At 45.8% G+C, this 10,938-nt stretch overlaps 1 protein-coding gene across 4 annotated transcripts in view; it reads left to right on the top strand.

Moving 5' to 3' along the window:
- Positions 1 to 10,938, top strand: part of OCA2 (OCA2 melanosomal transmembrane protein) — a 357,547-nt gene that overhangs the window by 248,122 nt on the left and 98,487 nt on the right. For all 4 annotated transcript variants that reach the window (XM_017882412.1, XM_017882410.1, XM_017882413.1 and 1 more), the window contains one exon: positions 9,406 to 9,499. In XM_017882412.1, the coding sequence (XP_017737901.1) occupies positions 9,406 to 9,499 (94 nt within the window). The remainder of the gene's footprint in view (positions 1 to 9,405; positions 9,500 to 10,938) is intronic.

Below are 10,938 nucleotides of genomic sequence, written 5' to 3'. Positions count from 1 at the left end.
AAAAAAAAAAAAAAAAAAAAAAAGTCTGAGGAGGTCTACGTTTTTTTTTTTCAAAGTTCTTTAGCTCTGGGTGGGCAGCATGTCCCCCTGTATGGGCTCTGTGCACTGTGCGTGCCTCTTGTGCCCCGTCAGGCCTCCAGCACTGCCCCTCCTTCGAGGCTGATGACCATGCTTTCTGTCTGTGAGGACATACAGTAACCATGTGGGCACTTCCCACGTGACGCTGTGGCCACCCAGTGCGTCCTGCCTGCCTTCCGGGTGTGTGGGGGGATGTCCGGCTCCCAGCGAAGGCCGGTGCCTTCACCCAGGACCACACGCCACTGTCCTCCCTGCATCATTTATTCTTCGCTCTCTGCTGATGATTGGCAGGAGGATGCAGGCTTGCTGCCGTGTCTCCAGGCCTTGCCGCCGCTCCCCTACTTCCTCTGTTTCCTGTAGCCAAACACTTGGAAAGGGAGTCTGTCTTGCCACCCTCTCTTTGTTGGAACCTTTCTTCACTTTTTCTTGACTTCACTGCAATTGAGCTTTCCTTCCATAATCCATGGAAATAGTTCTCTCCAAGGTCACTAAGGACCAGTGCCCGCCCTCAAGAGAGATCCCCTTGGAACCTGGCCAGTCAGCAACATGACATGTAGGCCACCCCTCAGAATCTTTCCCCGCCTGGCCCCTCAGGTACTCCTCCTCCCCTCATGGGACTCCTCCTCCTCACCTCCTTCCATGACTCTGTCCATCTTCCAAGCCCGGAGCCCTGGAATCAGCTCTCTAGACTCACGGCTGCAGGGGTCTCATCCAAGCACATACTCCAAGTGCCATCCACAGCAACCTCCCCTGGGCTGCTCCCCAGAGCCCGCCTTGGGTGTCCGGCTGCCTCTCCATTTCTCTCCTGGGCTGCTCCCGAGTCTCACCTTGGGTGTCTGGCTGCCTCTCTATTTCTCTCCTGGGCTCTCCCCAGAGCCTTGCGTTGGGTGTCCGGCTGCCTCTCCATTTCTCTCCTGGGGCATTGCAGGTGTCACAGACTTAACGTGTCCCGAACTGAAATCCTGATTCCATCTTTCCCCACTCTTCCTTGCCCTCATAAATTGTGACTCCATTCTCTCAGTTGCTCAAGCCCCTGAGGCTGAGAGCCAGCTGACACCGCACCTTCTCTGACACCCCATGGCCAGCTGTCCTTCAAAGGTTTTGAATCAGATCCATTCTTGCCATCTACACTCCTGTCCCCTGAGGCCCCAGCAAGGACCATATGCCCTCCTGCTGTCACACAGCGGAAAAGGAGCTTCAGATGTATTGTTCCCAAATATATCCCCAGTTGTTTCAGATTGTTCCTTTTGTTTCCACTCTTGCCCTGCTCCTGAGAGCCTATGGTCCACAGAGGCTCCCCGCTTTGATACAGCCCAAAGTCTTGGCGGTGGCCTGCACCTCGCACAGGCCTGGCTGCTGCTTCCTCCCTGACCTCACTTCTTACTGCTCTTCTCTCTGCTGACTTGGCTGCAGCCATAGTGGCTGCTTGGATTTCAACCCGGCAATCCCACTGCCGAGTATAGACCCAAAGGAGATGGAATCATTCTACCAAAAAGACACGTGCCCTTGCATGTCCATCACTATGTTACTCACAATAGCAAAGACATGGAATCAACCTAGATGCCCGTCAGCGGTGGATTGAATAAAGAAAATGTGGTACATAAACAGCATGGAATACCACACAGCCATAAAAAAAAAAATGAGATCATGTTCCATGTAGCAACATGGATGGAGCTGGCGGTCATGATCCTAATGGAATTAATGCCGAAACAGAAAACCAAATACTGTATGTTCTCACTTGTAAGAGGGAGCTAAATAGTGGGTACATATGACACAAAGAAGGGAATAATCAACAGTGGGGTTTTCAGAAGGGAGGAGTGAGGGGTGAAGACACGGGCTGAAAAACTCCCGAGCAGGTACTATGCTCACTGCTTGGGTGACAGGAACATTTGAAGTCCAAATCCCAGCATCACACAAGATGTCCATGTAACAAACCTGCACATGTGCTCCCCGACTCTGAAATACATTGATGATGAAGGCTTTGCGCGTTCTGTGCTTTCTGAGACTCTCTCCACACAGATCATCAGAGCTTGGTCTTGCTCCTCCACCTTTGACTGAGTTTTGCAAAACTGCTCCTTCCCAGTGCTAAACTGACAACCTCGCCCTCCCCGTCTCCCCTTTCACTCTATTTTTTCCCCGTAACACTTAATGCCACCAAGCATGCTATGGATTTTCCTTATTCATTATTCTTTTGAGCTGCTTAGTTGTGCAACGTTTACTTTTAAATAAAATTGTACATTCGTACAGATTAAAGTGCTAAATTAGCCTGGAATTCCTGTTTCAAAAATAGCATCTTTATAACTTCCATCACCATTTCTTTTTCTCACAGAAAACCTTTTTTATCCTTTGCCACTTATTTTATTTTATTTTATTGTATGTTTTGTTTCCTGAGTGCTGCTATCTGCCATCTTTTTTCCCAAGCCCTGGGGTCTTTCCGTTGATCTCATGTTGGTAGAGGCAATGGCTCCCTTCTGTTCCTTTCTTCCTGTAAGAATGTTGGTATCGACTACATCCCAGTTTCATCAGGAACGTTGATCTGTGGTTTTCTTTTCTTGTAGTGGCTTTGTCTGACTAGTATCAGGGTAATGCTGGCCTCATGGAATGAGTTGGGAAGTGCTCCCTCTTCTTCATGTTTTGAAACAGTTTTGGGAAGATTGGTGTTAATTTTTCTTTAAACGTTTGGTGGAATGCACCAGCAAAGCCATCTGGTCCTAGACTTTTCTTCGTTGGGAATTCTTTAGTTACTGATTCAATCTCCTTACTAGTTATAGATCTAATCAAATAGTCTGTTTTTCCGTGAGTCAGTTTGGATAGATTGTGTATTTCTAGAAATGTGTTTGTTTCATTTAGTTTACACAACTTGTTGGCATGTAATTGTTTATAGTATTCTCTTACAGTCCTTTTTATTTCTGCCAGATTGGTAATAATGTTTCCACTTCAGTTTTTGGTTTTAGTCATTTGTATTTTATCTCTTTTTCTTAGTCAATCTAGATAAAACTTTGACAATATTGTCAATCCCTTCAAGGAGTCAACTTTTGGTTTTGTTTACTTTCTCTGTTTTTTCTATTCTTTATCTTATTTCTCTCTCCTCTAATCTATCTTATTTCCCTTGTTCTCCTAGCTTTAGGTTTAGTTTGCCTTTTTGTAGTTTCTTAAGGTGTGAAGTTAGGTTATTTATTTGAGATATTTCTTCTTTTAAAATATATACATTTACAGCTGTAAATTTTCCTATTAGCACTGCTTTCGTTGAATCTCACAAGGTTTAGTGTGTTGCATTTTGATTTCTCTTTGTCTTAGGTGTTTTCTAATTTTCCTTGTAATTTCTTCTTTAACTCATTGGTTGTTTAATATTTGTAAATTTTCTCTTTTTCCTTCTGTTACTGATTTCGAGTTTCATTCTATTGTAATTAGAAAACATACTATGTATTATTTTAATCTTTTAAAATGTATTGAGAATTATTTTGTGGTCTTATCTTGGGGAATATTGTATGTCTCTACTTTTTATAGTAGAAATATCTATTTCTTCTTCAATTATGCCAATTTTGTTTCATGTATTTCCAGGTTCTGTTTTTAGGTGTGTAAATATTTATAATTGTTATATCTTCCTTCTATATTGAGTCATTTATAAATATATGTTATTTGTCTTTTGTAACCTGTTTTTGTTTACATTCTATTTTGTCTGACAATAATGTACCCACCTCAGTTCTATTTTGGTTACTGATTACTATTTACATGTAAAATATTTTTTCTTATTTTTAACTTATTTGCGTCCTTGTACCTAAAGACAGTCGCTTGTTTATAGATGTATCCTGTTTCTTATCCAATCTGCCAATCTGTGTTTTTTTTTTTCTTTTGTTGGAGGCAGAGTCTCACTCTGTCTCCTAGGCTGGAGTGCAGTGGCACAATCTTGGCTCACCGCAACCTCCGCCTTCTGGGTTCCAGCGATTCTCCTGCCCCAGCCTCCCAAGTAGCTGGGATTACAGGTGCTCGCCACCACACCTGGCTAATTTTTGTATTTTTAGTAGAGACGAGGTTTCACCATGTTGGCCAGACTGGTTTTGAACTCCTGACCTCAGGTGAACAGGAGAGTTTAATCCATTTACAATTAATGTAATTTCTGATAAAGAAAGAATTACTCTGCCATTTTTTTCTTTTCTGTATATCTTAGATTTTTTGTTTATTGGTTTCTCCATTACTGCCTTTTTTTTGTATTTAGTTGATTTTTTTTTTGTACTGTACAACTTGGATTACCTTGTTTTAATTTTCTGTATATTTTAATAGTTATTTTCTTAGTGGTTACCTTGGAAATTTCAATTAACATCCTAAATGTGTAACAACCTATCATGAATAATACCAATTTAGTTTCAATAGCATACAGACTATTTAGTCCTTATTTCCTTTACAATTCAGTCCTTCCTTCCTTCATAGATGACATCTTTATTAGCTGAATGCCTATTAAATATTTTTCCTGTCTCTTTCTCTCCATCTTCTCTTTCTGGAAATCCTATAATGCATATATTGGTAGATTTGATGGTGTCCCACAGGTCCTTTGGGCTCTGTTTGTTCTTTTTTCTTTTACTTTCTGCTCCTCAGACCTAATAATTTCTTTTTTGACATTTTAAATTTTATTTACTTTTTAAATTGTGGTAAAACACATGTAACGTAAAATTCACCATCGTAACCATTTTTAAGTGTACAGTTTAGTAGCATTAAGTACATTTACATTATTGTACAACTATCACCAGCATCCATTTCCAGAGCTCTTCTCCTTGCAAAACTAAAGCCCTGTACCCATTAAAAATAATTCCCCGTTCCTTCCTCCCCCAAGGCCTTGGCAACCACCATCCTACTTTCTGTCTCTTATGAATTTAAATATTCTAGATAAGCCCTGATAATTTCAAATGTCATGTCTTCACGCTCACTGATCCTTTCTTCGGCTTCCTCAGTTCTGCTGTTGAAGTCTTGTTGTGAGGTTTTCATTTAAGTTGTTATACTTTCAGGTCCAGAATTTCTATTTGATTCCTCTTTGTCATTTCTACCTCTTTAGTGATATTTAAATTCTGTCTGTATATCATTTTCCTGATTTCCTTTAACTCTTTGTCCATGGTTTCCTGTAGTTATTGAACTTCTTTAAGACAGCTGAATTAACATCTTTGACTAATATTTCTAATGCCTAGACTTCTTCCAGGATGATTTCTGTCATTTTTTTTTTTTTTTTCTGTGAATGGACCACGCTTTCCTATTTGTTTGTATGTTGTGTAATCTTCTTTGTTGAGAGCTGGACATTTTGAGTATTATATTGTGGTGATGCTAGAAATCTAATTCTCCCATTCCTCAGATGTTGCTGAGTCTTTCTCGTTGAGTGCTGGAGCCATCCATTTGTGACTTTTCCAAACTTTTTTGAAAAGTGTATGGTCATTGAAGTTTTTCTCCTATTATCTCTACAGTTAACTAGTAGACTGACAAAGATTTCCTTAAATTTCTGGCTCCCAAAAAATGTGTGTGTGTGTATGTGCGTGTGTGTGTGTGTGTTAGGGGTGTGTGTGTGTACAGAAATAATTACTGCCACTTTAAATTTCCTGGAAGCTGCTTCATCACTTGGAGGTTGAAACAATGGCCAGCCTCTGTGCTGGCCCCTCGGTGATCAAAACAGTGGCCAGCAATCAACATACACAACCTCAGCTTTTGGAGGACAAGGTCATTATTGCCTGCTCTGATATCAGCAAGTCACATCCTAAACAGGTGCTGCCATCCCCACAGCTTCCTGCCACAGGGTGAGAGATGGGGAATGATAACCACTAAAAAAAAAGCCAAAATTCACCAAAACCCTTTTTATCAGTCTTCCCCCTGGTTGCTGAAAGTGTTTGGCTACACTCCAGACTTCCAAAATAGTTACTGTTTTGAATTGAATTGTCTCCCCAAAACATACTGAGGTCCTAACCCCAGGTACTTTGGAATGTAACCTTATATGAAAATAGGGCCTTTACAGAGGTAATAAGTTTAAATCGGGTCACTAGGGTGAGCCCTAATCCAATCTGACTAAAGTCCTTATGAAAAGGGGAAATTTTGGCACAGACACACACAGGCACAGGAAAGGCTCCCTTGTGGCTGGAGTGATGCACCCACAAGGCAAGGATGGCCAGGATGGCCGCAGACACCGGAGGGGCAAGGAAAGACCCCCCCAGAGCCATTGGAGGGCATGGCCAGGCCAGCACCTGGCTTCAGACTCTTGCCTGTACGGCAATGAAGTCCTGTTGTTTTCAGGACGCAGCTCGTGGTGCTTTGTGACAGCAGCCACAGGGAGCTCATACGGTAGCTTCAGACAGTTCCTGCCAGTTCAGTCATCCTTTAGGCAGAGGTGGATTCGGGGAGCTTCTCCTGCTCTACCATCTTCTGTGCTGTCATTCATTAGTTTTAAATTTTTCTCTCTCTGCCACTGTAAAGCAAGCTCTATGAGGGCAGGGACTTTTGTGTCTTATATTCATTGTTCTATCACTTGTATCTAGAGCAGAACCAGACACAAAGTAGAATATTCATGAAGAATTACTGACTGAATTAAGAATAAATGAGCATAGACAAGATAACATGGTCCCATCCAGTGGAGGAGGAAGTGTTGAATGCAGTGATGGAAGTAAGCTCTGGGTGTAGTGTATTATAAAACAGCAGCCACACTGGGGAACTCAGGGAGACTTCTCAGAGGAGAGATGCCCAAGCCTCTTATGGGCTGAGCAGGAGGCTACGTGAGGGCAAGAGTGACCATGTGCCTAGGTGGAGACGTGGACATGGGCACAGAAGTGGCAGGCAGTGCTCAGGTCAAGGCCTGTGAAGGCTGGAGTGTGTGAGGCAGAGGACAGCCTGGCGAGGGAGGGCTTGCCTCAGATTGAAGAGTATGGAGTCAGGTCGGTTGCATGGGCAGACTTCAAAGACGGAAAGGTCGTGGCTGGCTGCATGGAGGACAGAATTAAAGGGGCAAATGGTGCATTTGCGTTGTGGGAAGGGGAGCTTGAACAAGGCAGGGCTTGGGAGGACAGACCACAGAGCTGTGGGGAGATCCTTGGACTCTGGAGTTTAGGGAGCTGGTTCTTATCAGAATTGCAAATCCCAGAGAGGGCATGATTTGAAAACAATGTCATAGCATACTTTTTGAAGCAATCAGCCTGTAACAGAATCTGGCACTTGTAAGTATGCAGTTTGGAACCTGGGGTAGGTTTTCTCTGGCTTTGGACAATGGACCTCACAGCACAGGGCACTTGCTGGAATTTCTGCATCACTAAGCTTGACGACATCGCCTCCTCCCTTGAGACTGCAGTGCCCCAACAAGGGCCCAGGGTCCTGTGCTTAGTTGTTCTGACTCTGTCTCCTTGTTGTGGGTGGCGTGTGCAGACCTGTAGGGTAGAGACTGGCTTTGCACCAACAACGTGGTGCTCAGCGCCTACAGGGCCCTGTGGCCTCACAGTGACGTGTGTGTGCTAGCTGTGCTCATTGATGACTGGCAGTGGTGAGAAGTTTCACTTCGCTCCCTCCTCCAAAGAACAAAGACATCAAGTGTGAAGGAGCCTCTATGATAATTGTGCTTATCATAAGACAACAAAAGCAAAGCTTGAAAAGTGCCTCAGGGACTGCGCGGGAGTACCCTGCTGCCAGGCGTTTCTGATTCTGCATCAGATCGATAGCTGCAGAATCAGATGCTTTCCCTAGCGTGTTACTTATTTCTCTTCCAGTGTATATTTGACACTACTGACAATGAAAAATTGAGCCGTTCAACACGCCCCTTGTGACCCAGCAAATGTGAAGGGCTCCTTTCTAGACCTTTCAAGGCAGCTCTCGAGAACCTGACCCAGGGCTGGTGGAGACACGTGCGTAGCAGGCACATGGGTCAGTGGCCTGGCTGCAGCTTCCTAGTCCGGACTCTGCTGGGGCTGGGGGACCCTGCTCCACATGTCCTCACCATGGGGACTCCCCTGAGCAGTGGCAGTGCCTAGGCTCCATCTTCCATTGTGGCCGAGAGCCTGACCTTCCAGAGGGGCAGGCAGAAACACAAGATCTTCTGTCCAACCCACCCACATTCCGTCGGTCAAAGGAAGCCACTAGGCAAGCCCAGAATCTGGGGGCGGAGGAGCCCCCTGCCCCAGCAGGACGCTGCCAAGCGCACACATGAAATCCTGCTGCAGCGATCAGGAGCTGAGGGTGAACGGATCTTCCCAAGTGAGCCCTGAGGCACCCCTTTCAGGACATCGGGGGACTGAGCACCCAGCAGAGGGCGGCTCTCTTGCCCCTTAATTCTTGGCATTGAATAATATTGCACGTCACTCACATCTCCACACCGGGGTCTGCTTTCCGTTTGTGTTTTTGTGTAACGTTCTCCAGATCGGCCACCATTGGCACTCTCCTCCGTCTGGTGCTATTTAGAGAGGTTGACATACGCAACTGCCCGAGGTGGCAGGCCCAGGGTTCTCTCCTTCACACCCCGTGGGCTCCCTGAGGCGTCTGGTGGGAACATCAAGGCCGTCCATTCTCCGGAGTCTCCTGGAGGCAGGCTCCATGGCTGTGTCCTTCCCGGCTCCTTCTAGCAATAAGCCACAAGGGGCCATGCTCCTTGAACACAGATTTCTTACAGAAATTTCACAGCCACTGTGTTTCATTGATTACAGTAATGCAAAGTATATCAACGTCAGAAAGCTGCACCAGAGGCTGGCATGGCTGACTAGAGAATGGTGCTTCCTGGCTGTAGAATCTGGTACCTGTCGTCATGCTGCAAATGGCTAGCAGGCTCAGGGTGCCTGGCGGGGGCAGCCGCGAGAAGTCGCTTAGCACAGGGGACCCAGTGTGCAGTTTAGGGTCAGGGAACTGTGTGTGAGTTCTAGCTGGGTTGCTTTTGAGGTCTGTGCTCCTGTGCCTCTCTGCATCCTGGTCTCCTTGTCTGTCAAAGGAAGGAGTAACAGCACACTTGAGGGATGTTTGAGGATTCCAGATGACGTGTGCATAGTTAGCACAGCACTTGCAGGGTTCTGTGAGCTCTGCTTTGATGGCTGCATTCTCAGGCCCTGTGTTAAACTCTGTGTACCTTTACCCTGTGTAAGAGCCACAGCAGCTGGTGGGGCTCAGGACCAGGAGGACCAGTTGGGGTAGCTGGCATCAAAGACATACAGATGAGTTTAAACTCAAGTTTTTGTGGATTCCAAAGTTTGCTTTGCTTTCTTTCCACAAATCCTATACTCCTTAGAGTTTGAAAGGTGAGAAAGCATTTGGATTTTCTAAATTGGTCACAGTATGGCAGCTTCTCTGAGCTTCCATGGGACGTGGCATCAATGTCCTTTTCCTCCACAGATTCCTGTGCTCCTGAACCTGAGCCGCGACCCTGAGGTCGGCCTGCCCGCGCCGCCGCTCATGTATGCCCTGGCCTTCGGTGCCTGCCTGGGAGGTAAGGGGCTGCTGACCGCATGGGTGGGGGGAGGGGTACGCACCCACACTTCCGTCCAGCCCAAAGCAACAGTTAGTGTGTGTCAAATTAAAAGCAAATGAAGGAGAGTCCGGATGGTTTCCTGAGTGGACACACATGTTCAGCTTTGACAGAGCAATTCCAGGGCAACTCCGTTCCTTCCCATTCTTTGCAGAGCTGCCCCCGACTTCCCGGGCCCGTGGCCTGGGGATGCGTGGTTCTGACGCCTCACAGCTGATGTGTTCCCGCCCTGTGCCCATGTGGGCCATGCTTAGGTTTAGAAACAGATTTTGACTCAGAAGCCATCCTCAGTTGAGGTTCTGTTTCTCTCTTAGTCCCTCCATAAGCAGTGGAGGGACAAGTGGGTCAGCTAGAAGTGGAGACTCGAACCCATAAGCGTGGGAAGAAAGATTAAAGGATTTTTTGGGGGTGGGCATTGTACTTTGGAGACAGTGAGAAGTGGAGAGACTCTAACCCATAAGAGTGGGAAGAAAGAGTAAAGGTTTTTTTGGGGTGGGCATTGTACTTTGGATACCGCGAGAAGTGGATTAGAGAGAGTGTTGGGAGAGACTGACCTCTGGTGACCAGACACAGGGTTGTGGATGCAGTTGCTGTGGAGAGAATGGCGGGGGAGTCCTTCTCACATCTGAGAAGCCTGATCACCTTTGGGAACACGAGGGGATTGTGAAGAATCTTAGATCAGCACATCAGATGCACTTTAAGTTTTTATTCTTATATCCAGGTATGCTTAGATAATCCAGCTTTCTTTGTTCTCTGATTGATTTCTGACTATTAAATCAATGCCTCTCTGGTTAGTTTATCTCCTTGGCTGAAAAGGGGGATTAATGTCATCCAGTGAAGTTTCTGTAATGTCCGTGAACAACTAATTCATCTAAGTCGGTGACTGATGCCTCAAGTTCTTCCGAGAGTGCAGAACTGTTAAAATTGCCCCATCCAAGAACCAGTCCCGGGAAGGCAGTGCAGAGCTACATTTAACGTCAACAGTTAGGAACAGGATCCGAGGACACCTGGAAACGCATCCACGATGAGGATTCTGTTCGTTTGAACTTGCTGAGCCTCTGCTATACCCTGACGTTGTGCCAGACAGTGAATTCACACCCCTGCTGTCGAGTGAGGAAGATGGCCACCTAAACGAAGGTTGCAGCATAGGCCGACACGTCCTGTAACGGAGGTGTGCCCTGAGTGCACGGGGCCCCGAGGAGAGACTGGAGATGTCAGAGGAGGTTCTGCAGACGGGGAAGTTTAAAGCCAGGTCGTACAGAGTGAGAGGCCTTGTGAGCTAGTTTGGATTTCCCCAAAACATGTAGGATCCATGTGGAGGAGATTTCTCTAGGAGAGACGTCAATGTGTGCCATTTATAGGCTAATTCCTAAAATGGGATTAGACACTTCCTAACTGAG

Source organism: Rhinopithecus bieti, unplaced genomic scaffold (genome assembly GCF_001698545.2).
Source record: "Rhinopithecus bieti isolate Rb0 unplaced genomic scaffold, ASM169854v2 scaffold_13247, whole genome shotgun sequence".
NCBI classification, from domain to species: Eukaryota; Metazoa; Chordata; class Mammalia; order Primates; family Cercopithecidae; genus Rhinopithecus; species Rhinopithecus bieti.
Note: the sequence above shows the minus strand (reverse complement) of the source record. Positions and strands in the feature narration are given on the sequence as shown.